This window comes from Monodelphis domestica, chromosome 8, assembly GCF_027887165.1.
Source record: "Monodelphis domestica isolate mMonDom1 chromosome 8, mMonDom1.pri, whole genome shotgun sequence".
Classification (NCBI taxonomy): Eukaryota; Metazoa; Chordata; class Mammalia; order Didelphimorphia; family Didelphidae; genus Monodelphis; species Monodelphis domestica.
Genome location: NC_077234.1, coordinates 64928216 through 64955412, shown reverse-complemented (window position 1 = coordinate 64955412; position 27197 = coordinate 64928216). Strand labels below are relative to the sequence as shown.

Here is a 27197-nt window from a genome sequence, read left to right as displayed (position 1 = left end):
TCACAAATACGCAGAGTAGTTTAGAGCAGCCCCTTCCTCAGACGCTCGGTGCCCAGCAGGAAAGCCAATGAGGGGAAATCAGGACGGTATACCAGATGGGGCTCTTCAACGGTGGGCAGGAGAAACTTGGGGCATGGTCCGTGCATCACACTGATTATAAATGTTAGCAAACAACTGGCTACCAGTGTGGAAGTTATTTCCGCATTATTTGTTTGTGCACAGTTAGACCACCGACTTAGAATAATAATTAAAACAGACAACAATTTAGCATTAAATGAGAAGACAGGGTATGCCTACTTTCCAGCCTCTGCAAAATTTCCTGACCATGAACTAACACACAAGCGGGGTTAAGAGGGTCAGTGAAGAGCAGAGAATATGATTCCTCTGTACTTACTGTTGGTTGGCTTTTTTTTAAAGCATGTGACTGCAGAACAAAATGTCTCTCTCCTCCAACAGATCTTCCCCTGTACCGATGTCAAAATTATACAAGATTTGTCCAAAGATGTTAACAGAAAGCTTTTGTTCAGCGACCCTTTGATTACTGAAATCCTGTGATGTATAAAACAGGGAGACACATGCCACTAGATTGGAGGATGTCCAATGGACATAAAGCTTTACTTATAACTCATATTTATATATAGCTTTAAGGTTTAGAAGTGAGGCCCTCCAGGATATTCCTGTTTGTATGTAACATGGTGCTGATTGTTGAATCAAGTGCCAGAACATTGCAAAATCTCTTATGTGAGCTACACATTCATTTGAAAAAGTTGAGTTTAATTATCCATGCAGGAAAAATCAAATTAGGAATATCTATTGTAAGGCCCCATAGAAACCAAAATTTTTATATAGCACCACTTTTTGTAATAGCAAAGACCTGGAAACAAAGTAGATGGCCATTAAATGAAGAGAATGGAATGTTCCTGAAATGGCATGAATGATGAAAGTGATGGAGAACTTCTAGGAACTGACAGGGAGTACCAGAACCAAGAAAACAATATACTAAAATGGCTAAAATCATGTGAACAGCAACAAAAACAAATCAGAACTGAATGATGTGAAATAATGACCAAGCTTGATCCCAAAGATGAACACAGTATCATAGACTTAGAGCTAGAAGGGATCTTAGAAGCCAGTTAGCCCAGCTCTCATTCTATAAATAAGGACATTCCAGCCCAGAGGTTAAGGGAGGTTACAAAGCCAACTCAGAACCCCAGCTCTGTTGTCTATTGGCTTTACAATCTCCCTTCACCTTGCAGTCAACAGACAGCAGAGCTGGGGTTCCGAGTCCAAATGTACCATACTTAACGCTATACACTCCTTCCCCAGTGATCATGCATCTCCTCTCTGTTGAAGAGCTGGGGAACATAGCCTGTACTGTTGTGTTTGGTTGATAAACATTAAGTTTTTGCTTCCTTTTTCTCCCTTTAAAAAAAAAATAATTCTTTTGTTATAAGTGATGGCTCTTACAGGGAGAAAGAAAAGCATATCAGGAAATGTAGATGGTACCAATATTTTTTAAAAATTAATGTCTGCTGTAGACCACAGTAGGCAACTGGATGGACAACAGAAGAGTATTGTTTCTTTGATGTATCTGTCTTGGACAGAACCTCTGAATACACAGTAAGATGGACCAGAATTAGGCCAGAGAAGGATGGGTTGGATTTCCTTTGAGAAATTTTAGTACATATAATGACCTCTAAGTTTTTTTGTGGAAACAAAGAGTTTATCCTTTTATCAGTTTTCTTCTGGTGATACTACAGGGCTGCCCCCCCCCCCAAAACCAACCCTAACTTTCTTAAAAATAAAAAACCCTTTATCTTCCATCTTAGAATCAATTCTGTATATTGGTTCCAAGGCAGAAGTGCTAGGAAGTAGGGGTTATACAGCTTGCCTAGAGTGACAGAACTAGGAAGCATTTGAGGTCACATTTGAACTCAGGACTTGTCTCTGGGCCTGGCTCTCAGTTCATTGAGGTGCCCCCAAACCCATAATTTTCAATTACTCTTAAGTTGAAAGACTCACAAAAGGCAATGGAGAGGTGGGAGGTGAGCATGAGCAGGCTGCAACATATTACCAACAGGGAGTTCTAAAGAGGGTATGAAGGACAACATAAGTCCAAAAAAAAAAGGAGTTGAGGCCCCACAAAAACAAACTTGCCTGCAATGATATGGCTAACATACTATGGATTGAGTGTGATTATTTATTAGTGACAGGGTTGTGACAGAGGCTGGCACTAGAGAAAAAAATGCCAGACTGAAGAGTATGTGAAATTGATCACATCAACGGGGGAGGGGCCCCAGGAGAGCTTGAGGAGACTGGGAGAACAGTGAGGGTGGTCTCTCAGTCTTGAGAAGCCAAAGACAGAAGGTGGGAAAAAGACTCTCCTGGAGGGTTACCCACTTTTCCTGCTGGTGACTGGAAATCTTTCCCCCCAACACTTCCCAATTGAAGGGACTTCTGAAGAGAAACCTAAGCAGACTTTACCTCAGTTCCTGTTGCCCAGGGGCGAGTCAACCTGACTTTCTTTCAGTGGGGCTCAGGCTGCCAAGGTCTGAGTTCCCCCCCACAAACTTGAGGGAGGAAAAGGGGCTTAGATACAGGGGCCCCCTTTCCTCACATTCCTTTTCCCATTCTTCCCTACCCATTATTCTTTTTGTATTACCTAAGTGAGTTAAATTAAAAGTTATCTGTTCCCAAGATGAGTGTGAGTGAACAGCAGGCTACTGCAATAGTGCAAGCGTGAGGGCTCACCCAGTTGAGGTATCCAAAGCAAGATGTGAATGAAATCCTCTTGACTCCAACTGCAGTGCACAATTCACTACACCAACAAGGGAAAGGATACTCTGACTTCCAAAACCACATTACATTTAAAAGACCATTTGATGACTGGCTCAATCTGAGCAGTCATCTAACAGTCATTTAGCAACGGTGCTAAACGCTGGAGAAATGCAAAGAAAATTAAGAAATTATTCCAACTTCAATGGAGTTGATAATCTAGCAGACTTTAATACTGAGACCTACCAGTCCAATGAAACAAAAAAGTTTTGGAAGAAGGATTCTTTGGCAAACAATAAACTGAAGGTTCTCCACAGTGGTCATGGATATAAATTCATCCCAGTGAGCAATAATTCCCAGTGTCTTTGGAGTGGGCACTTTACAGTTACCTCAATTTTAACTGTTACCTAGTTTTTATTTGAAATAATCTTGGTTTGAAAATTTCATAGCATCCAATATAACTGAAGAGATCCCAAGACATTATAAAACTAGGATTAGCAATCATTCCTCTAGAGACTGACAGGATGCATATTCCAGCACTGATTAACTTTTGGTGTACTAATGGCCTCATAGAAGCTATTGTGTTTAAGTGGCACCTTTGTATAAATTTCATGAAAATACATTTATTGTTCCATGAAATTCAAACACCATTTCTCTCCTGAAGTAGAACTTCTCAGTTAGAGAGATGAAGCAGGACTGGGTGATAAGGAAGCCAATACTGCTCTGGCAGTTCTACCATATGAAAAACATCCAGATAAGCTTTGGATTTCCCCAGAGCTATCAATTACATAGACAGTGAGCATGATAACCCAGTACCTAAACTTTGTTCAAAATATATCCAGATAAAACAACAGGACAACATATTAACAAGAAAAAAATTTTTATTATTCATGTATTCCAAAAAACCCCACAAAAACAAAACCCACAAATAGAGAGGAACAAGGGGAAAAGTTGATATAGTCTCTCCTAGTTATGTAGGGCACAGCATCTTGCAGAAACACAGCTAATAAGAGACTAAAATACACCACTTAATAGGACCCTGCACTCCCCCCATTCAAAAAAGACTCTACAAGAAAAAAAAAACCACTTAAAATTGCATCCTAAATACAAATTTCTTACACAACTGTTATTGTATAGTGAACTGCAGAAAATACAGTAGGCATTCAATAATCTGCATTTAACAACAAAGCAATAGACACCTGAACACATATAAGTACATATTACTTACTCAATATTAAACCTCAAGTTCATAATGAGTAACTGGTATCTAGAGCAACATCTTAATTTGTTCAATTTCCAGAGGTAACAGAATCAATAACTTAAATAGATGCTATTTTGACACAAATTGGTTCTAGAAAATATTTGCTTACGTTTTTACCACTATGTGTGTGTGTGTATCTATTTTTTTTTTTACTACAATTGGGGCAAGTTTAAACAACTGCAACTTTAAGATACAACTAACTTGGATTCTTTAGGAAGTGAACAACTAGAAAGTGCTATAATAATAATTTTTAATTGCCCTAGGCAGCAAAATTGGACTAGGACACACTCTTAAAGAGATTTTTGAAGTTATGAATTATCTGTACCTAGGTGATGCTGCGGGGTCCTATCCACTAAGACTGAGGACACACAGGGAAATTAAAGAGTTGTATTAAATGAGCAATTGGTCTTTCTTCATCGCAATACTTTCTACTAGAACTTAACACAGAGATCGCCTTTCTGAGTATAATGAGCCTGAAATTCTTAAAAATGCTTATTATGAGTGGGAGCATAAAAGAATGAAGAGATCAATGAACTGCTATTTATAAATAATTTGAAATAACCCTCTCTCTTCTTTGCACTGAAAAAATTAGTGTATTATCTATAATTTAACCTTACCAGCATCCTTCCACCCAGTAAACTTCAGGAAATAATTTTTACTTGTTTCTCTAAACAGTATTACTTATACCTTTCTGCTACGAAAATCTGTGATAGTGATAAGACATTTCTGCAGTGTGTGGGTGGTTTTTTTTTTTCTTTAAATAAAAACAAGTGGAAAAAAACCAGAACCATTGTTTCTTTGCTTTCCCTAGATAGTCTACTCCCATTTTTGCTTAACATCCATTTCTCCCTTGATTTATATTAAGTTAATACCTTAGGAGTTGCTATGGCAACTTCATGTCCCTCTCTGGAACACTGGATTTTTCATTAAGAATCTCCAAATGGAAATAGTTTCCAAATGTTACAGTCCTGCTCAAAGCCCTGATAACATGTCCTTGTCTATCACAGGGAAGAAACATGACATTCTGAAAAACTTTAGGGAAAAACAAAACAAGAGTTCAGCATTTTTCAGCATGGCAAACAATCTTATCCTATTTTGCTTGTAGAGATCAATTAGTTCCCCAGGACAGCACTTTCATATGGGCTGAACACAGGGAAAGAACATTTGTTCAAATGAAAGTTATTCTATGATGTTTAACATTTGATGCTATATATATATATTTTTCCCTATCATGGATTTTATATAAGCAACATGTGGGCCCTTATAAGTTTTCAAAAATTGAAATCTCTTCCAAAGACATTGCTCCAAAATGGTATTTCACACCAAAATTTGACTGATGTTCAGAAATAAGTGCAGGCTAGTTCAAAACATGATATATTTGACACCCTTCCCAACCGCCCCATCCAACCATTCATGTCAGCTGGACATTAAACCATTTCATTCTAATATAAATTTCCTAATTTGATCGTCCACTTAACTATTACCATAAAAGAAAGTCTGTGACTCTTTTTAATCCCACAAAATTAACCACAAACTAGCAGAGCCTTTTAATCCAAATACATTAGTGCACAGAAACAGACACCATTACCATCTGTTTTAAAATTCTTCCTTCAAAAAATATAACCACGTATACTCAAAAATGTGCCCATTTCTATAGCCCAATAGGCAATAAGTCTTAAATATCTTCATAGTAAAATGGATGGAATGAATGCTAAAGTCGTCCAGGAAGTGACTGACTAAAAAGCTTTAACAGTACTTGACTTCTATGCCAAACTTTGTCAAAAAATAAAAGAAAATGTTAGGTCTCATGTGAGCAAGTTACAGGTTACTACTGTGCAAAGTCTGATTTTAGAACTATTGTCTCGAGTCATCAACTACTCCTAAGAAGTGCCCAGAAGTAGGAGCACTAAACAAGCCACCGTTTAAGCACTGGCGCACTCTTCTGAAGCACATACTACACAGCTACCACATCGCTCTCATCAGTGTACAGTGGACCAGAGTGTTGGATGGAACATACGGACCATTTCCAACACAATCATGCTGGTCTTGGCGTCATTCTTCACTGCAATGAGAAAAGCCAGTTGGCTTAGTGTATTCCCCATTTTAAGAGCACCATAAAAATGTCTGCAAAGTAACTGCTAGGGAGTCAGTGGGCAGCTGTGGGCTGCCTTCACGGATACAGAGTTTACAACTGACTTAGCAACATCTACAGAATCGCCTGTGTATATGAGCTTGGAAAACAAAGAAGAAAGCTACAAATGACTGAGGGTAACTGAAACTATGTGCAGACTATCACACAGCCTGGGAAGAAGAGCCGCCTTGAGGATACTGGTCAACCACTATGCTACAGAACATCCTCCGGTCCCTGCAGCAGACGTCCGGGACTCTCTGGCACTTCAGAATTCCATCACCAGGTATTCTGAGTCTTCCTTGCTGTTGCTTCTTGCTCCAACAATCTGTAGAGCTACAAAAGTGCTTTGGAAATCTGGCCAGACAGGGAATCCTACGGGAACCGTTTATTGAAAATCCTTTACGTCTTTGTCCAATGTTTTCCACTAACCCTCTCAAGCTGATCCCTTTTTTGGGGCATTTTTAACACGCTGTTCACATGCAAACCACACTGAAGTTAAGTCCACTTTTCCAGGACTCACATTACAGATAATCCTTTATATCCCCCTACCAAGACATTCAGAGGCATGTCTTCATCAAGGCGGTTCCAGGAGTGTCCTAGAGAACAAAAACTTTTTAAACTTTGTTTTTAAACGGTTACTGGATATTCAAGCCACCAGAAATTGTGGAGCTAGTCAGAGGAAGGACTTCATTTGGTACTTGTTGCTGTACATAAGGTGCATAAACTGCCCAGGTCCTAGGTCAGCGGGAGGAGAATCCAGTTGCAAGACTACAACCAACTACAGGAGTCATGTCCCATATCTGTAAGAGAAAAGGGAATGTGGGAGAAGGCAAAATCAGTCATCTTATAGGATAGTAAATGGCAGCTCTGGAAAAACGAACATTTGCTAAAAATGAAAAGTATATTAAGGAGGAAAACTAGATTCTCCCAATTTCCTTTTTCATTCACAGTAGTTTTAAGCCTTTAATCTTTCTCTACTTCAGATTCAATCTTACTATATCTCAGATCACATCCTCAAGGTAAATGGGTTCTTACCTATACTATGAACTTGAGCTGTTTTCAAAAAGTATTTTGATAACTATATTTCTATAAAATTGGCTTCTCTTGTAATCCTAGTATTTTATTTTATGCATTTCAAAATATTCTGAGTAGGAAGCCATAGATTGCCATGGGAACCTGAGATTTCATTGATACAGGAATTCTTTCCACAAAAAAAAAAATTATGACATCTCTAAGGATTAATAGATGCCCTTGATAAATAGCTATGGATGGAAAAAAATGCACTGTCTATTAGCCAACCTTTTTGATCATGAGTCCATTGTAACCTTGGCTAGCCCAGTACTCAGATGGCAGACAACTCAAAGCATCTCCGGCTAGGATGTGGTTCTACATTTATTTCCCTCCTCACCTTACCCTCTCCAAATAATTGCTGGTATAAATCAAGAACCATGCCAGCTACAATTACTTTACTCGCCACAAGTCCACAGTCTTAATGAAAAAAACATTTGGTTATGTTCTACATTTAGAATGTAAATGTGTGTATTACAGATGCACAAGACATCCAGAAGAATATCAGAGGCCCAAGAAGAAAGAATATTACATTAAGGGAGAGGATATTAAATTAGAAGGAAGAATAATGGAGTAAACACAAAACACAACAAAACCTACAAGAGCTGTGGTACATGTGAATCAGGCTATCCTGTACAGTTGGGGAATAAGTCAAAGAAAGATGCTGTTTTGGCACCAACCTTGAAGATGAACATATAAACACAAAAGCCCTCAGCTAGACAGAGAAGGAAAGAGTAATTCAATAAGAAAGTTCAAAGAAATGCGCTGGAAGTGGAAGAAACTTCATAGGAATTCACAATAAAGGGTGCTAAAAATCATAACTGTTTTGTGCCTCAACTTTTAAAATGCATGATGTATTGTTTACAGAAAACAGATTCAAAACTATGCTGCCAAAGGTGAAAGGCAAACTGCTTTTAATTGTAATTTCATAAATTCTATGAAACAGTACAAGTAGGACCAGCAGAATAGTATGGAAAATTAATACTGAATCATAACAATTTTCATGTGAAAACTTTTCTTAAAATTTGGGTTTCAAGGGTCAGCCGGCTTCCAAATTAGAGTGACTTACTTTTTTCACTGGGCTGGCCTTTGTTAGAGGCAGAGTACAGACATGCTCCTTGTTTATCTGTACTTAATAACTCTCTGGGTCTCAACAAGGACACTCTCCTTTCTATGATGAGGTTGAGGTCTCTAAGCCCATCTCCTCGGTGACTATTTACCAATCAGAAATGTGTCGGGGGGGGGGGGGGGGGGGAGGGGGAATGGCAGCTAGATAGCTATGAGAGGTCCTAGGTTCAAATCTGGCCTCAGACAATTCCCAGCTGTGTGACCCTGGGCAACTTAACCCCCAGTGCCTAGCCCTTGCCGCTCTTTTGCCTTAGAACCAATATACAATATTTATTCCAAGACGGAAGGTAAGGGTTTAAAAAAAAAGAAAGAAAAAAGAAATGTGTTGGGATGTCCATGGGAGGGCCTGAGTGATGAGGTCACAAGGGGAACACAATGACCTAAGCCACAGGAACTCTCTTTTGCCCTGTTCATGTTTAGGAATATGGAGGAAGTCTACTGGCTAGTTTAGATGTTCTTGAGTAATCAATTAATAAATTAACTTAAAATTAATAAATACTACCTCTTGAGAACTCAATCATTACAATAGTTTCACCAGATACTACCTAAAACAAATTTTAAAAGTTACCTTTACAACACGATCAGTCCCACAGGTCACCATGAGGCCCCTAGCAACATCCATAGACATGTGAGAAATGTTATGTTTTCCTTCATGAAAGGTTGCCAGAGAAGTGCGACTAGTAAAGAAAAAACATCAGATTTCAAACTCATTTAGCAAACTTAGTAATTAAGGGATAATTTGCAATTTAAAAAATAAATCACCACAAGCCCTGAACTGAAATATGGTCAAATTAATTTAAGTATCAGAATTTAGTGTTTATAAATTTGGACAACTCTGAAAATTGTTTCATAAGACCACAGCTAAAAGAATAAGGCTTCTGTAAAAGATTAAAGAGTTCTCACATATTTAATTTTTATTTCCTCATTGGGAGGCTGAGCACTTATATGTCTGGATACTTTTGAAATTCTCAAGAATAAAAAAACAATTAAGGCAAAAGCAAAATTTTAACAGTTAAAATTAAGAGGGAGTCACATAAAGCCCCTAAGTCTGATCCTCAAAATGGGCCTGGAGTAAGAAGAAGTAGATTCAAATCCTGCTTTAGATACTTACTAGCTTTCTGAACCTGAGCAAATTCCTTAACCTCTTTTAGACTCAGCTTCCTTAACTGTAATGTAGGAATGATAATACTCATAGCACTTACTACAAAAAGAACTGTGCATCATAGGTGATAATGCATATTAAATGTCTGCTCTTTAAAATGGTATAAGAGTAAGAAGGGGAGTCGACCGGATAAATCATACCACCTCACCCCTTGTAAGAAAGCTGCCTTGATACACTTATGAGGTGAGAATTAATCTTGATTGTGATTATCCTGATTTACTACATGTGAACAACGGCAGCAGGAAATCTGTTTACACTGATTTATTTGATCACATGTCCGCTGAGGTCTGTATGAACTGTCAGGCTACTTGGAATTAGAGATCTGAGCATTTCAGATATAGAGATGACTCAAGCTGATGAATGGAGAGAGAGCTACATCCAAGAAGGAATGGAGGAGACAACTGGTAGCTCAGTGGATTGAGAGCCAGGCCTAGAGATGGGAGGTCCTGGGTTCAAGTCTGGCCTCAGACACTTCCCAGCTGTGTGACCTGGGCAAGTCACTTGACCCTCCATTGCCTAGCCCTTACCACTTCTGCCTTGGAGCCAATACACAGTAAGGTATGGGTTTAAAAAAAAAGAAAAAGGAATGGACTGGGGGAGTGGAGAGAGAGGGCCAGGGCCTGCATTCCATCCCCTCCTGACCCTTAATTAACTTCAAAGAGTTGGGGCTATTTCTTCAGCACCCTAACTACATCCCCCAAAATGGAAGGGCTGACAGCAGTATCTGTAATGGGTAGATATGAAGATGAACAAACAGTCTAGCAAAAAGGCTAAACCAAAACCAAGAAAAACATTTTTAAGAACTCCAACAGAAGGACTTCCCTTCACCATATGTCCTTCCTAAGTTCTTGCCTCCCAGAATCACTGATGACCTCATAATTACCAGATGGTCCTAAGCTTTTAGATGGCAAAAGCTGTGTCTTATTGATTTTTCCATTTCTGTCAGTTCCTGGTAAAGTGATTTTTCACACGGTAAGTATATGGTAAATGTTTGTTGAATGATTGAATTTTGAGCCATAAGCAAAAGAATAGTCCGAAGTTACCAATATTATGCCTTCATTATTTTAGGTAACAGGCTGATAAAAAGGTCAAGTAATCCAGAAGATGGCTACCTCGCTATCAAAATGACACAAACTACAATTTGGCTAGAACTCCACAGTTAGAATACATTTTCTGGCCCCAGACTGTGAGGGGATCAAGGGGCAGTCATTTAGAAACAGACTTCAGGGACTAGCTTTGCTTCTGTACAAGAAAAAGAATTCTATAAAGCTTTCAAAACTACAAAATCAACACAAAGACAATAGGAGAGAGTGAAGTGATTTAGATTAGCCACAACCAGCAAATGGCTATTGAAGACCCCATTACCATAGATCAGAAATGGCTAGGTGGAGAGAGAGATCTGTGCTGGGTCATGAAGCTCAGAGGATCATAGGGAGATCTGAAAGGCACCCTGATGGTCTCTGAATCTAATCCCTCCTTTAGTAGATCAGGAAAGTGCTATTAGAGAGGTCATTATCATTGGTCCAGAATCAGTGATTGAAGCAGGATTCAAACCTCAGGTCTTGTTGACTCTCAGTCCAACAATATATTCCACTCTGGCAACTCAACTGTCAAATCAAGGAGCTTCTGCTCACCCTAAGTGAAAATGGCCACACTCCTCTTTAGGAATAAGGAATGGAGACAACCAAAGAACATCAATAATGCATTTTGAAAGCTGATTAAGGGCACTAAAGGGAGGCACAAAGGCATCAAAAACGGAGCCATGTGCTATTTCTTGGATCCATTTTTTATGAGTGTGCATACACATATGTGTGCATGTAATTTAATTTTTTTAAAGAAAATACTGTGTAGTGTAGAAGTTTATAGCTACTGAAATAGTCATCTTTCCTACTCTTCAAGTCTGGAGCTGTTTGTAGTTGTTAATGACTGAATTTTTTTTTTAAATAGATATGGTTGAATCAGTGGATAAAGAGCTAGGCCTGGAGACAGGAGACCCTGGCGTCAAATTTGGTATCAGACACCTCCTAACTGTTGCCCTGGGCAAGTCACTTAACCCCAATTTCCCACTTCTTGCCCCTTTTCTTAGAACTGATACTAAGGGAAGAGTTTTTAAATTGCCCTCCAGGCCTATTCTTCTGCTCCTTAAGAATTGCATGTTCCTCCCCACATTTTTATCTGACAAGAAAGCAAAGATATGAAGCTCCTTACTCTTCGTCTTTGACGGAGTCATAGCAAGAGTCACACATGCGGACCTGGAACTCGAAGCCCATGACTGGGTACGTGGAACGCCTGGTGCTGCACTTCCCACATACTGCTTGCCCACACTTCCTACAGTGATGCTTCAAACATCATGAGAAAAAATAAAAGCTGACATTTTGTATTTTTATACATTCACAGATATATATATATATTACATGAAGTCTAAGAATGAAATGTGCTTTAAACATTAGGCCATTCCTAACCTGGAATGATCATTTGTAAATTGCCTTGTAATGCTTGACTCCCGAACATTTATTTTTACTTCTGAATTACTTTTCTAGCAAGCAACAAGGAGATACTAGTGTTAAAGTTAAGAAAGGCTATGGGCAAGACCAATCCACAGACAAATGAAGATATTTTGAAAGAACAATCCATTTAGAATACCCAAAAAGAAAAAACAAAACATCCTTAGAGAAAGGTCTTGATGAAATATTCTCTGATTAAGATAATGGTGCCACGGGTCATTCAAATGCTCTCAATTTTTAATCTTTCAAACTAACAGGCAAATGTTGTATCCCCCATTTTACTCTAATCTCTTTGAGAATAATGGCTGTTATTACTGTTCTTTGAATTCCTGGTCTTCAACCACAGTGCTTAAGAAATATTTGTTCATTTACTAATATCAAATTCAGGGTATTGGGCTATAACAGTGCACAGGTTCTCTTCAGTGTGGTCATGTCTCTCTAGCTCTGAGTTTCTTAATCTTTTTCTGCGTCCTGGAGCCTTTTAGTGGTCTGGTGAAACCCATAGACCCCTTTTAAGAGTAATCATTTAAATGTATAAAATAAAAAGCATGATTACAAAGGAAAAAAAAACACAAATGAACAAGCAAAGTTATGAGATTCAAGTAAACTCCACTGTCAATGTCTGGATTCTTTTTTCCCCTCCCAATCTTTACTTGCTGTCTCAGAATCAATACTAAGTATTGGTTCCAAGACAAGAATTGGTTCCAAGAGCAGAAAAGGCTAAGCAGTTCAGGTTAAGTGACTTGCCCAGGGTCACACAGCTAGAAAGTATCTGAGGCCAGATTTGACCCGGGCTGTCCCAGGCCTGGCACTCTATCCAGTAAGCCACCTATCTGCCCCAATGTATGAATTCCTTTTACAATGAGTAACTCTTCCCAGGACCACTTTAAATTTAGTGATTGGGCACCTCCACTCTAAACATATTAGTTATTAGCACAGAAATGCACAATTAAATTTCTCTATTTTCAGTTAGAAATAGGAATTACTTTTGCCTATATTAAGTACAATGCACTACTGGGCATGCAATAAGAATATAGGCTAATTACAAAATGCTAAAGATACTCTCCTGGTGGATTAGAATATTATGTATACATAAGTATTTCCTGAATTATCTGTTAATCTTAAAATATCATTTCACTCTAGAGAAGCCTTGTAAGTAACACCCAAAAGTAATTTACCAATTCACACAAACTTTGAACCAACTTGCCATGGAGGTATACTGGGTAATTTGAGTCAACATTCTATTCTACTCACCAGCAAAAATTCATACTCGTCCTAAGTGGCTATTTTCAAAGCTGCTGCAGAAATATTTTTGCAGAACTTTAGTATTACATGAATACCTAATTCTAAGAATCTTTTTAAAATGTTCATATGATGTATAAGCTATTTTGAATCCTGAATTTTAAACATGATTGGACATAATCTTTTATATATTACATTACAGATTTCATTTATATGGACAATAGAGTCATTCTTAAAGGCCATCATACTGTGGAAAAAGCAACAGATGTGGAGAAATAAGAACTAAGTTCAAATCTGGCCTCTACTACCTATGTGGAGGTATAATCACATAAGATCTTTGTAAAATGAGAGGACTGGACTCAATGGTCTCTAAATTCCCTTAAAGCTCTAAATCTATGATCTATTTTCTTATGAATATCTTCTCCAGAAAGATCTTCCACTTTACACATACCTATGGCATCTAATTTTCTAAATAGTGTTGTTTTGGTACTTTTCTTACTGCTAGGCCACTGCCTCATATATTATGAAAGGTAACAAATTCTTAAAGTACCCACTTAAATGTTTATTGAACTGAACCAGTAGTTCATAGATGGACACTAAGTGGCAGAGACCATTAAAGATAAAGGAATTCACAGATGTAGGAAATAAAGTGATATTCTATATATGATCACCAAAGTCATTAAGAAAAACAAAGCAACAAATAGCAGTAAAAGCACTTGTAAAGATTTGAAGCCAGCCTCTTACCTGTCTTAAGCCCAGCGTCTTTGTGTCCCACATCTGCTTTATGTTCCAAAAAAAAGGCTGTTCACATTTTTGACAAGAATCACTTTCTAACCACTGAGGAGCCTAGATAGGAAAAACAAACAAATGTTTCTAAATTTTTCTCTTGATTGATCAATGAGAAATGAAACTGTTATAGATCTGTATAGATAAAGCAAGTTGAAAATGCTAATTGTCTTACCTGTCCAATATCAGAGATTAAATTGTGATATTAAATATTAATGTCATTACTTTGAGAAAATGTATATTGATTCCCCTACCCTATGATGTCCCCTCCCAAACCTACAACCCAACAGGAAATGTTTATATTACCAGTGACTAGAATATTCAAATGGATCTACGATCTCATCAACTTGGAAGTTTCCTTCAACATTAAAAATCAAAATCCAACCATGTCATCCCATCCTGTACAACTGTTATCTATATTCTTTCACTTTCTCCTGAGACTATGAGGCCTGAGATTCCTCCTTAGACTGCCCCTATTGTTCAGTGCACCATTCCAACTGTCCATTTAGCATCCCTAATCCTCACCATTACTCTTCTATTCCTCATTTAGGGTATGTTGCAGTCTGTTCACCTCTGTGAGATTTAAAATGGTTAAGCCCTTAAACTGTAGTGATTAAAATAGTGGAAGATATAAATTGTGATAGATATAAGAGGGGGTGAGTAAATTTGACCACAGAAATATGTTTCACTACAGTGTCTTGGGTTTTAAAATCAAATATAAGGTGGTCGCCAGGGAAATATTCCCAATTATTCAAATACCCAAGTCAATTGGGTTTTATAGAGATTTTAATTAACAATACAATGAGTAATCAAAGAAAAGAGAGAGAGTAAGAAAAGAATAAGTATGAAGGGCCTCAAGCCAATATGGCCTAGACCTGAGTCTTAAAAGAGAAATCAGTCAGTTTTTTAGCACTCACCACAAGGTCTGACTATACAAGGATTCTAGTAGCACCAGGCCAGTGTCCTTCCTCAAAGAGTCTTCTAGCCAGAGATTGTTTCAAAAGGGCCTCTCTCAAGAGCCTCCAGAGCTCCTACCCCAGAGAGACAGAGTCCCTCAGAGGAGCTCCTCAAGGAGATCTCCTCCAGAATGAGAGTCAGAAATCGAGATCTCTGAATGAGATCCAAGCTCTTATTTTTAAGGGCAAAATTTCCTCTGTCACCTCCCCTAAGTCCTTACATCTACCAATCACTGTAGATGTTTCTAAAGGACCGCCCATTTTGAATTCACAGCTGAGTAGTTTTAATCTCTTTAGTAAGTCAGGAAAAAATGCTGCTGTTTCGACAAATTTCATTAGAAAAAACCTCTGAATAAGTTATCACCCTTTTAGGTTTAAGTAGTTTACAAGTTGCCCCACCTTTATAGGTACTTAGTATCCCATTGTATCAATTCTAAAACAGTCATGACTCAAAGAACTTCCTGTCCCTTCCATAAGCATGGATCAAAGTACTTTCATTGTTTAGCAAGCAGTTTTCTGTCCTAAAGCAGTCTTAAGTAGGGTGGAGCAGGGACACTCCCATAGCTAGGAGCCCCCACACTCAAGTAGAATTCTCATCATCTGCTAGGGAATTTTTTTAAGTAGAAGATTCCCCAATGGGGGAAACCCCTAACATTCATAAGTCTGAGAAATTTTGAGGTTTATACCTCCACCACAAGCCTCTCTGCTGCCCCCTGTGTGATACTCATTTTTAATTCTCCAGAATGAAATAAATAAATAAATATTTGATTCGCCAGAAGCAGTTTTGTTTTTTTTTTCTGTTCTACTGCCAAACTGTAACATCAATGGGCCCACCTTAGTTTTCGTCTGTACTGGCTGTCCCAGATACATATACTGATGAACAAAGTCTATAGGACGCCCATCCAAAGGCATGCTGAAATCTGGACAATGGACAGTCTTCCCTGTGTGCCTAGACTACAAACTGCTCTGGGTGCCTGGATTTCTTCCAGAAAGTTCTGCAATGCTCTAGGACTTGAGTCAGTCCATACAATTTCATCCACGAGCAGAAGCATTTGAAGAATTTATGACCCACAGGGAATCCCTCTGTGACATAAACTCTACTTGAATTACAAGCCATATTTTTTCCTATTCTCTAACTTGGTATTAATTTATGTCATTGCTTCAATTAGTTGATAATAATTAATAGTAATAAGTGAAATGAAAAGATAATTATGGCTAAATGAGAAGACAGTGCCCAAATGAATAGCAAGAGTTGATTTCTTTTAAACCCTTACTTTCAGACAGTAACATAGTCATAGACATAGTAATACTATGCAAATGAGATGAAGTAATCTGTATCACTATTACAAAGCTAGGAAGTGTCTGAGGCCTCATTTGAACCCAGATCCTCCCAATTCTAGGCCAGGAGTTGGCTGCCCTACAGAGTTGATTTTTTTCTTTATTCTGAAAGAAACAGAAATTGTCATTCTTTAGAGCACTTAGTCATTTCATATTTCAATGTTCATGATGAATATAAGAAGGCTACCAAGATGGTGTTATTTGGGGCTATGATATGAATGTTAAAAAAGTACTAGAAACATACTTAAAATGACCTAAGAGAGCCAGCGAGAAAAACATAGAAAATCAGAAAAAAATGATCTGAGATCTTTAATAAAAAGCAGTAACCTTATTTCTTTTAACACCTGGAAATAGTGAATATTAAACTGACAGCTCTTTTGAATTTTAATTATGTAAAATTAACATAGAAATATGACTCATAGTTGGCACATGTGCATTACAATAGAATAAGAGTCTCCCTCTACCTCCTCCATCCCCAACCCACCCCCTTGGTGATTATGTGCCTGGACATCAGGACCCATGAACGCAGACTTTCAAATTGACAGCAGAGTCAGTATAACTTTGTGGGTGAGATAAAAGCCAAGACAAGCAGGAAAGTTGTCCAGCTATTTTGGGGGCTTGTGAAAGGAGCTCTTTTGAAGCTATCCAGGCACTTATCTATGTAAGCCATCTCTGGCAAGCTGCAGGCTGGCCTTAATTAGTCTGGCTAGACCATGTGGGTAGCTGGACGCACTTGAGAAATGGAACAGGGCCCATAGAGAATCTAGAATCTGATGAAGCATGTGGCTGGAGACTGAGTTAGGCTGGTATAATTTTCTTCTTTTACCATTTCTTTCTCTTTACTAATAAATACTTAAAATTAAGTATGAAGTCTCCAAGACTAATTTTTATTCCTAACAAAATTCTCTGGAGACAGATTTATTTCTCTACTATATATATCATGTCATACAGTGTAACACACTTTGTCCTCTAAGATCAGCCACCCAAAGGTTCTTCATCAAATATCTGACCATAAAGTATCACTGCCTAATTTGCCAACTCTGAGAGGGGGGAAGGAGACAATTTGAATTCTATAACTTTGGAAAATGTATGTAGAAATTCATTACATGTAATTGGTAAAAAAATTTTAATTGCTTTTAAAAATTAAAAAATTAAGGGGGAAGCTGGGTAGCTCAGTGGATTGAGAGCTAGGCCTAGAGATGAGAGGCCCTAGGTTCAAATCTGGCCTCAGACACTTCCCAGCTGTGTGACCCTGAGCAAGTCACTTGACCCCCATTGCCTAGCCCTTACCACTCTTCTGCCTTGGAGCCAATACACAGTATTGACTCCAAGATGGAAGGTAAGGGTTTATTAAAAAAAAATTAAAAAATTAAAATTAAGTATCACTGTCTTTTCTATAACCTACCTCCTCTTCCTATTCCTGCTCTCAACAACAACAAAAAAGAACAGTGCTCACTTTCTCCTACAAGAGTACTCCTGATTAAAGCGTTTCTTTTCAAGAGCATTAATTGTCTCCAATTAAAGGATGAGGGCAGGCAGGAAGCAGAATAGAGTGCCAGACCTGAAATTGAGAATAACTGGGTTCAAATCTGGCCTGTTACTTCCTAGCTATGTGACCCTGAGCAAAAATGTTAAATAAAATATAATACTGGGAAAACAATCTACTGAGCCAAAAACTGACCTTTATTGTGAAATTAGTTAATCACAGAGTAAGGGTCAAAGACATGCCCAGTGCTGTTCTAAGATGTAACCCCCCAAATTTGCCAAGTTGCTTTATTACCTTATACAAAAGCATCAACTTCCCCCAAAAGAGGGGAGTGGTCAGCTGAATTGTTTCTTCAGAAGAGGAAAACCAAGGTTCCCCCTTTTAAAAGGCTTCTTCCTTCTAGAAGGTTAGGTAGTTTCCTTAGCTTCTTATGAAAGGGGAAATCATGTAGTCCCCCTGTCCCAATATAGTAACGGCCAAGGTTATTCCATCATTTCAGAGCCAAAAGGGAACCACTGTCTTAAGAAATCTGGATATATTCTAAGACACTAAAGCCATGCACTGACTCTCCTTGACAATGGGGTTTTTGCAAAGCATTTCAAGGGATTCTAATTTGTTACTTTACTCACAATTTGATCATTGATTACTGATTCTCTTACATGATTATTCTATCAATTAATTGGGATGATTCCTTATAATTTTTCAATACTGGTTACCTAATAATTACATGCAGAGAATATATAGCTATATTATTATATAAAATGAAATTACTTAATTAGATTGTCTTTTACACAAGCCACTTAACCCTGATTCTCAACATCACTTTTTTTAAAACTAATAAGACAGAAGGTGATGTAGGTATGTCCCATAAGGTCATGAATATATGACTGTGAGAGAATAAACGATGTTCTGTCAATTTCTATAGAGTATTGCCTTCCCAATTAAAATGCAGAGAACATACATTACTATATCAAACTTGCCTTGAGTGATTCCATTTCATGTAAATAAGTCTACTTTTTAATAAACTGAACATATACACTATGGGGCTGAACTAAAAAGACAAGGAAACAGAAAATGAAAATGGAGACAACATGGTGTATCTCCGCAATTACCCAACAGGAAAATGAGACACATCATGATTATTGATGGAGACCATCTCCAGAACAGGATGTGTTTGGAACGCCATGGTTTTCCCTTTTGGGGAAGCTCTCCATGCTGCCTGTTCTCTGAGAATTTCTAAGACCATAAAGGACAGGATGCTGAGCTATTGAGTCATCCTGGTATTCATTAGAAAATGTAGTCCTCATGTTTGCTTCCTGGCATCTCTAAGTACTCTCTCTTCCAGAGGGAGTAAGAAGCAGTGAGGTGATGCACTGGATAGAGGGACCTTGAGTTCGAATATGACTAAATACTGACTAGCTCTATGAACTGTCAAGTCACTCATCTGTTCTCAGCCCAGTTTACCTCAGTTTCCTCATCTATAAAACAGTGATAATAGCACCTCATCCCTCACCTCCCCCAGGTTGCTGTGAGGACAAAATGAAATATTTGTAGTTTTCTTTTCTTCTTTTTTTTTATTAATTAAATTTTATTTCTTTGTAAGAATTTTTCCAAGGTTACATGATTCATGTTCTCTCCTCTCTCCTAGAGCTGACAAACAATTCCACTGGATTATATCTGTAAAGAGTTTTGCAAACTTTAAATAGCTATAGTACATATACTTGCTTTTATCATTTCACTATCCTTTTACTGAGCACATCCTGTTCTATTTTTCTAATCAAGTATGGTCAACATTTTGTCAGAAAATAAGTAAGAAAGTCAAGCAGGACTAATGAACTGTATGCACTTCCCAGGGCCTGGGGAAGGAGCGAAACAGGGAAGGACTCCTGGGGTCCCCAGCCACCATGTAGTTACAGGAGCCAGACCAAGTTCCCCCAGGTTCCGCCCAGCTGCCTGCTTACCTCTTCTCTCCGGACGTCCATATTCCAAACGGCGATGCCCCCATCAGATGAACAAGAAACCAGCTGCCTTGTGAGGGAAAGGTAGCAAAGAGACTGCACCCGGTCACTGTGAACAGAGCACACAACACACCTCTCTCAAAAATAGGAGGCAAGCGACTTCCCTGCCTGGGCCAGGCTCCAGCCTCTGCTCGGCAAAGCCCTGGACCTCCTCTGGGCACCAGAGCTGACATCACAACACGTGGTTTGGAAGACTTCTGGTAAGGCACGAGAGGTTTTTTTGTTGTTTTTAAAACCCTTATACCCCTTCTGTCTTAGAATCAATTCTAAGACAGGACAGTAGTAAGGGCTGGACAACTGGAGTTAAGTGACTTGCCCAGGGTCACAGAGTGGGGAAGTACATAAGGTCACATTTGAACCCTGAAAATCCTGTCTCCTGGCACCATTCACTATTCTCCCCCACCCCTTTTTTGAGGCTCAAGCTATTCTCATAAGAGGAACTTTAGAGATGAGTTACCCCACCCAATGACAATGAGCTCCTGTTTGCCATTATGTCCCCTCACATCAGCTTGGCACACAGGATACACCTTTAATATTTACTGACTTGAATATTTGAAAATTAGTACCTAAAAATTGCTTGTTTTCTTGGCCCCATGTTAACAAGGCTGGGCTTGTTTTATGCTAAAGATTTCAAAGGGGAAAGGACTCCTTTGTAGAAATGTATTTAAACTAGTACTTTTATGGTAGCAAAAGCTGGAAAATATGGGGAAACTGTTCACTGAGGAATCAGGAAGCAAATTATGGTACCTGAATGTAAGTGAGCTGTTGAAAGAATAATAAAAGGGATGGATTCAGAGAAACCTAAGACCTGAGGCAGAGTGAAGTGAGCAGGCCCAGGAGGCTAATTAATACGATGACTATAACACAGTAAACCAAAACAACTCTGACAGGCCCAATGAGCCTGGTTAATGCCATGACCAGGTAAGATCCTGGAGAACCAATGACAAAAGTGACACACCTCTGCCAGAGCAGTGATGGTAGACTGGAGACACAAAATATGACCTGCATTTTCAGACGTGGTCTGTGTGTGATGTTGTTTTGTATGATACGAATTACTGGATTCAAGGGAAGTTTTTTATTGTTTGGTTTTTTTTTTTTTCAAATGGGAGGAACTGATCCAGTGATGATGACAAAGCATAAAAAACATATACAACAAATCTGGTCTCATTCACTTCTTAGCTGTATGACCCTACGTTATGTCACTTATCCACCCCCCCCCCCCCCAATCGGCTAGCCCTTACTTCTCTTCTGTCTTAGAGCCAGTATCTGTTATTTCTTCTCAGATGGAAGGTGACAGTTTAAACACACACACAAAGAACAGCAGGTGGTACAGAAGGAGATACAGACAAGCAGGACATCTCTGGAACTTAACATATTTAATGTATGTTGTAAAAAAAAGGGGGAGAGATTAGTGGCAATGCAATGTCCCTGAACAACCTGCAGGGATCTAAAAAAAATACTATCCACAAACAGAGGATAAACTGTGGGAGTAAAAACACCGATGAAAAGCAACTGCTTGACTACAGGGGTTGAGGGGATATGACTGAGGAGAGACTCTAAATGAACACTCTAGTGCAAATACCAACAACAGGGAAATGGATTCGAGTCAAGAACACATGTGATAACCAGTGGAATCGTGTGTCAGCTATGGGAGAGGGAAAGGTGGTGGGAGGGGGGAGGGGAGGAAAAGAAAATGATCTTTGTTTCCAGTGAATAATGTTTGGAAATGACCAAATAAAATAATGTTTAAAAGTTAAAAAAAAAAGGGAGAGGCAGGCTCTTCTTCATCATAGAGCTTCTCAGTCACATATGCAATCTCCACTTTTCTGTTCTTTGTATGTAAAGATGATCAAGTGAACTGTTGTTTTAATACAAAATAATAAAAAGAAAAGCAGCTATAAGTGTTTCTATTTGAGAAGACGATATAAGTATCAAGAATCTCTGATACGAGCACCATGGTATTCCAAAACATTGATTACTGAAATACTTAACATGGGGCCAAACTTTTTTAGCTACCTTACCTTCCATTGCAAAGGCTTAGATGAAAAAGAACCAAGGACTGAGAGAGTCTGGGAGGGTAAGGGTAACCCCGCCCCCCTTCAATAATGAAGCAGAAACTATGACTCCAATAAACAACAGACTCCATTTCTCCTTCTGTCAGGTGCAGGGAAGTCTCACAGAAAAGCAGTCAGTCATGTTTCTTCAAGATTCCTGACTGGTGGTAGTCAAGGGATGTGATGTGTAGAGACTGAAGTGAAACCTTGGCCAATCTGAAAATCTCAGGGGAGGTAAATCCTCCTGATGAGCTTTAAAAAGCCAGAGCCCTGAGGCAGCAAGGTGGCTCTGTGGACATTGGGTCAGGCCCAGAGACTCAGATGATTGGAAACTATTTCAATAACCCTAAATTTTAGTTATGACTAAGTTTGAGTCTTCAATTGTTTGTAGAACAAAAAAATAAAGAGCCTCACAGATAAAACAATTATAAACGGGCTTAAAGCATCTAAGGAGATGAAAGGGAACAAATGCCACAAAGATACATTCTATCAGATTTAACCATAAGCCTAGGTGGCTCAGTAGATAGAGGGTCAGGATTGTTCAAATCTGGCTTCAGATACTTCTTAGCTATGTGATTCTAGGCAAGTCACAACCCTAACTGCCTTTTCCTTACTACTTTTCTGCTTTGGAATTGATACTTAGTATTGATTCTAAGATTCTAAATGTTTTTAAAAAACAATTAAAAGCATGACATTTATATTTATTTCTAGGGTTTATTTTCTCAGAAATGCCTTAAGCATCTTGAGTTTTTATTTGAAATAAAGCTGTAACCTAAGAAATAATGACTGGAGAATACAGAAAATAGGGCATTGGAGCCCAGCTGACAGAGAGCTGGGTCTTGGAGTCAGAAATACTTGAGTCCTGACTTTAACATCCTATCTTGTGTGTGTTATTTAGCCCTTCCAGAGCCCCAGGTACTAAAGCCATTTAACCTTCTGTACCCTCCAAGTAGTTCTGACAGCAACAGAAAGCCAAGCTGTATCTCACTGGAAATTCCCAAGGAGAAATGAAATCCCAATCCCTTTATGGAACCAAAGGAAAAACAATAACAGAAGAATATAGAAAAGCAGAGGAAGACTTATATGAATTGGTATGAAGTAAAACAAGCAGAACCATAAAAACAAACCACACGACTAAAGCAATGTAAACAGAAAGAACCACACACACACACACACAAAAGATTATAACTAAATCCTATGAAATTGTTCTGATTTAATGTGGACTTGGAAAAGAAATATAAGAATGTACATCCTTCCATTCTTGCAGAGGTGGAGGGCTATAAATGTGGAACACCTTGCCTCCTGACTGAGGAAGTGCTTAATTATGCTGAGAAGCTCTTTTCCTCTTCCCTATTTAATTCTCTCTCTCTCTCTCTCTCTCTCTCTCTCTCTCTCTCTCTCTCTCTCTCTCTCTCTCTCTCTCTCTCTCTCTCAGGAAAGAAAGGAATAGAGATGTTTGCAAAGCAGCACTGAATGAAACAAGTAGGAAAAACTGAAGACTGCATTATTTGACAGTAAGTTTTAAAAAATGAACTCTGAGAGCAGGGACTGTGTCTTCACTAAATGCTGTATCTCTCCCAGAACTAAAGATGGTACTCAGTACACAATAGATACCCAATAAGTGCTTGCTGAATGATTACACTAGGGCATGCAGTATAATGGGAAGCCATTGAGTTATTCCATTAGGGCAAACTTCTTCGAAAAGCACAAGGACCCCCAAACTTTCTTGCAAACATGAAAACAAATAGATCACCTACTGATGTCCCTGAAGCAATAGCATCCGGCCTTTTCTTCCCCCAATGTCCCACATGATGATGCTGTTGTCAGATGCTCCAGAGAAGAGTAACCGCTGAATTGGATCCCACCACAGTGAAGCAATGCTACCTGTGGGTTTACAGACAAACACCTGCATTCAGTCTTATAGTAAGAGTTAAGCCATAGAACTAAAATGTGGCTCTCCTTGAGTAAAGGGTTACTAGGCCACCATTTCATGAGTTACAAGGTAAGAGATGGAGATTCTCAATAAAGAGAATGAGTAGCAGCTGTTATTTGCTGACTACTGAATTCTAGTAATAATATGAATATTTTAAAAGTATTTTTCCTTGTACTTCACCAAGGAAATGCAAGGCTGCAAAAATTGCACCCTAAAGATTGACTTAGAAGTTAACAAATATGTTGGCTTCAGAGATCTAAGATTAGAATAGCTATGAACCTAAATTATTAAATTTCTACAAGTTCTGGAGAAGAGGTCTTTTTTGAGAGTGGGCAAGTTTAATTAAATTTCTAACTAGGTCTTTCATAGAAGAAACTAATTCTTGGCTCTGGAAAAATCCTCAGTGATTACTTAATTATAGAATCATTACTTTAGAGAAAGGGGTAAAAAAAAAAGGAAACAGAGGCCTATGCCCAAAATTATCAAAGCTAATCAAAAAGAGATCTGACATAGGGCTGAATTCAGGCTCTCTGCACCTACAAAGCTGGCTAGACTATGCCAATTAAATAAGCCAGACTATGCAAACTATATAAAAAGTTTGGCAGCAAGGTCTAAACTCAAAGCTAATTCAGCTTAGAGCTGACTAACATCCAATGTGATGGTGCATTCTTGGTTTGAAGCAATGTCGTCTTTGTCTATTGAAAAAACATCCTTTCCATAAACTTTCCTGAACCTCTTCATTGTTAATATTTAATGTTACTGAGAGAGAGAGAGAGAGAGAGAGAGAGAGAGAGAGAGAGAGAGAGGCAGGCAGAGAGAGAGAGAGAGAGAGAGAGAGAGGCAGGCAGAGAGAGAGAGGCGGAGAGAGAGAGAGGCAGAGAGGCAGAAAGACAGACAGACAGACAGACAGACAGACAGACAGACAGAAAGAAAGAAAGAAAGAAAGAAAGAAAGAAAGAAAGAAAGAAAGAAAGAAAGAAAGAAAGAAAGAAAGAAAGAAAGAAAGAAAGAAAGAAAGAAAGAAAGAAAGAAAGAAAGAAAGAAAGAAAGAAAGAAAGAAAGAAAGAAAGAAAGAAAGAAAGAAAGGAAGGAAGGAAGGAAGAAAGGAAGGAAGGAAGAAAGGAAGGAAGGAAGAAAGGCCTAAAGCCCTTCATCAGATCTGAAAAACCAGTGCAGGCCCAGCAAGCTAATAAATAAAGACTGAGCTTTAAAATTATAAGTATACTTAATGCCTGGGAGCAGCCACAGTGAGATGAACATCTTTCTTTCTACAAAGATTAGGCATGAACCAATATTTCACCATACACCAGTATAAAGTCAAAATGGATACTTCATCTAGAAATAAAGGGGGATACTGTAAATAAATTAGGGCAACATGGAAAATTTTACCTATCAGACTTATGGATGAAAGAAGAATTTATGGCCAAATAACATATAGAGACATTACAAAAGATGAAATACATAGGGGGCAGCTGGGTAGCTCAGTGAATTGAGAGCCAGGCCTAGAGATGGGAGGTCCTAGGTTCAAATCTGGCCTCAGACACTTCCCAGCTGTGTGACCCTGGGCAAGTCACTTAACCCCCATTGCCTAGCCCTTCTGCCTTGGAACCAATACATAGTATTGATTCTAAGATGGAAGGTAATGGTATAAAAAAAGAAAAAGGTAATTCTGATTACATTAAATGTTTGGATTTATATAAATAAAACAAATGCAATCAAGATCTGATGAGCAAAAACAAATTTGGGAAGAAATCTTATAGCAAGTGTCCCTGACAAACTTTATTTCTCAAATATATAGAGTAGGTCAAATTTGACCTACAACAATTGAAAAATGGTCCAAGAATATGAATAGGCAGTGCTCAGAGGAGGAAATTAAAACTATCCAGTCATTTGAAAAAATGTTCCTAATCACTCTTGATTAGAGAAACACAAATTAAAATAACCTTGAGATACCACCCCATACTTACTAGAATGGCTAATGTGACCAAAAAGGAAAATGAGAGATGTTAAAGGGGATGTGGGAAAATTGAGACACACTAATACTCTGCTGGTAGAACTGTAAACTGATACAATCATTCTGGATAGCAACATGGAACCAGGCTCAAAGGCCACAAAACTATGCATACCCTTTGACCCAACAATAACATTACTGGGTCTGTATCCCAAACAGATCAGAAAGAGATAAGGGGAAAAGATCCCACCTATACCAAAATATTTTTAGCAGTTCTTTTTGTAGAGGCAAAGAATTGGAAACTGAGGGAGTGTTAAGAATGGATGCACAAGTTGTATTATATGGTGGTAATGTAATACTATTGAGTCTTAAGGAATGATGAACAGGATAACTTTAGAAAAACCTGGAAAGATTTATATGAACTGATGCAAAGTGAAATGAGCAGAACCAGGAAAGTGTACACAGTTACAGAAATATTATGATAATCAACTGTGAAAGCCTAAACCATTCTCAGCAAAGCATGTCTCTAAGATAACAGCAAGGGTCTCCTGATGAAAACAGTTTGCAGTAAAATCTGAGGGCAGATCAACACATGAGATTTCTATTGTATATGTGAAATGTGTCTTCTGTCATGAGCCATATGGAAATATGTAATACATGAAAGTATGGGTCTAGCCTATATCAGACTATTTATTCATCATGGGGTGGGGAAGTGGGGGGGTATCTGAACTTTAAATGTCAAAAACTGCCAAAAAATATTTCTACATGTAACTGGGGGGAAAAAAAGGAAGAAAAAGAAAATTTGTTCTTGATTTTCTAAAAAGAAGCCTTCTACTTTCATTTTCTTCTCCTCACCCCAATAAAAGAAAGAAAATACATCTGTAAACCTAACTAGAGTGACTGACTTCACATCAGCTCTGGGCTTACTTCAGTACTGTCCTGCCCTTTGGCCAGTGGGTCCTAGCAATTGTGACTCATGAACTTTTCATTACAGACACTATCAAAGAATCACTGGAACTTAGATTGCTCTAAATGACCCAATTAGGAGAAAATTAGTTCAGGAGAGAACTAGTCATAGACAAAAACAACACCAATATCCATGAAAAACAGAAAGTATGCTTTTTTTTTTAATTAAGAAAAGGATGCTTCATCTTCAAACTTATTTAAATGATTCCAATTCATCTTTTGGGATCTATCGTCTTTAGCTCAAGGGTTCTGTTAATCTCTTTGGTTATTAGAGGTGGTCTGGTGAAATCAAGTTTTTCAATGTATACAATAATATACATTAGATTATAAAGGAAACCAAAGATGTTGAAATAAAGCCGATGAAAAAAGTTGCTGACCCCAGGTTAAAAAGTACTTTGCCAGGGGGCAGCTGGGTAGCTCTGTGGATGAAGAGCCAGG

General features: G+C 38.4%; 1 protein-coding gene across 3 annotated transcripts in view; it reads right to left on the bottom strand.

The window, feature by feature from the left end:
• Positions 1-3638: 3638 nt before the first annotated feature.
• WDFY1 (WD repeat and FYVE domain containing 1) overlaps positions 3639-27197 on the bottom strand; it is a 73071-nt gene continuing 49512 nt past the window's right edge. For all 3 annotated transcript variants that reach the window (XM_001374261.4, XM_056807462.1, XM_056807461.1), the window contains exons 7-12: positions 23667-23793; positions 19799-19904; positions 14016-14117; positions 11734-11864; positions 8932-9040; positions 3639-6967 (exon numbers count right to left, since the gene is read on the bottom strand). In XM_001374261.4, the coding sequence (XP_001374298.1) occupies positions 6908-6967; positions 8932-9040; positions 11734-11864; positions 14016-14117; positions 19799-19904; positions 23667-23793 (635 nt within the window). In that variant the 3' untranslated portion in view covers positions 3639-6907. The remainder of the gene's footprint in view (positions 6968-8931; positions 9041-11733; positions 11865-14015; positions 14118-19798; positions 19905-23666; positions 23794-27197) is intronic.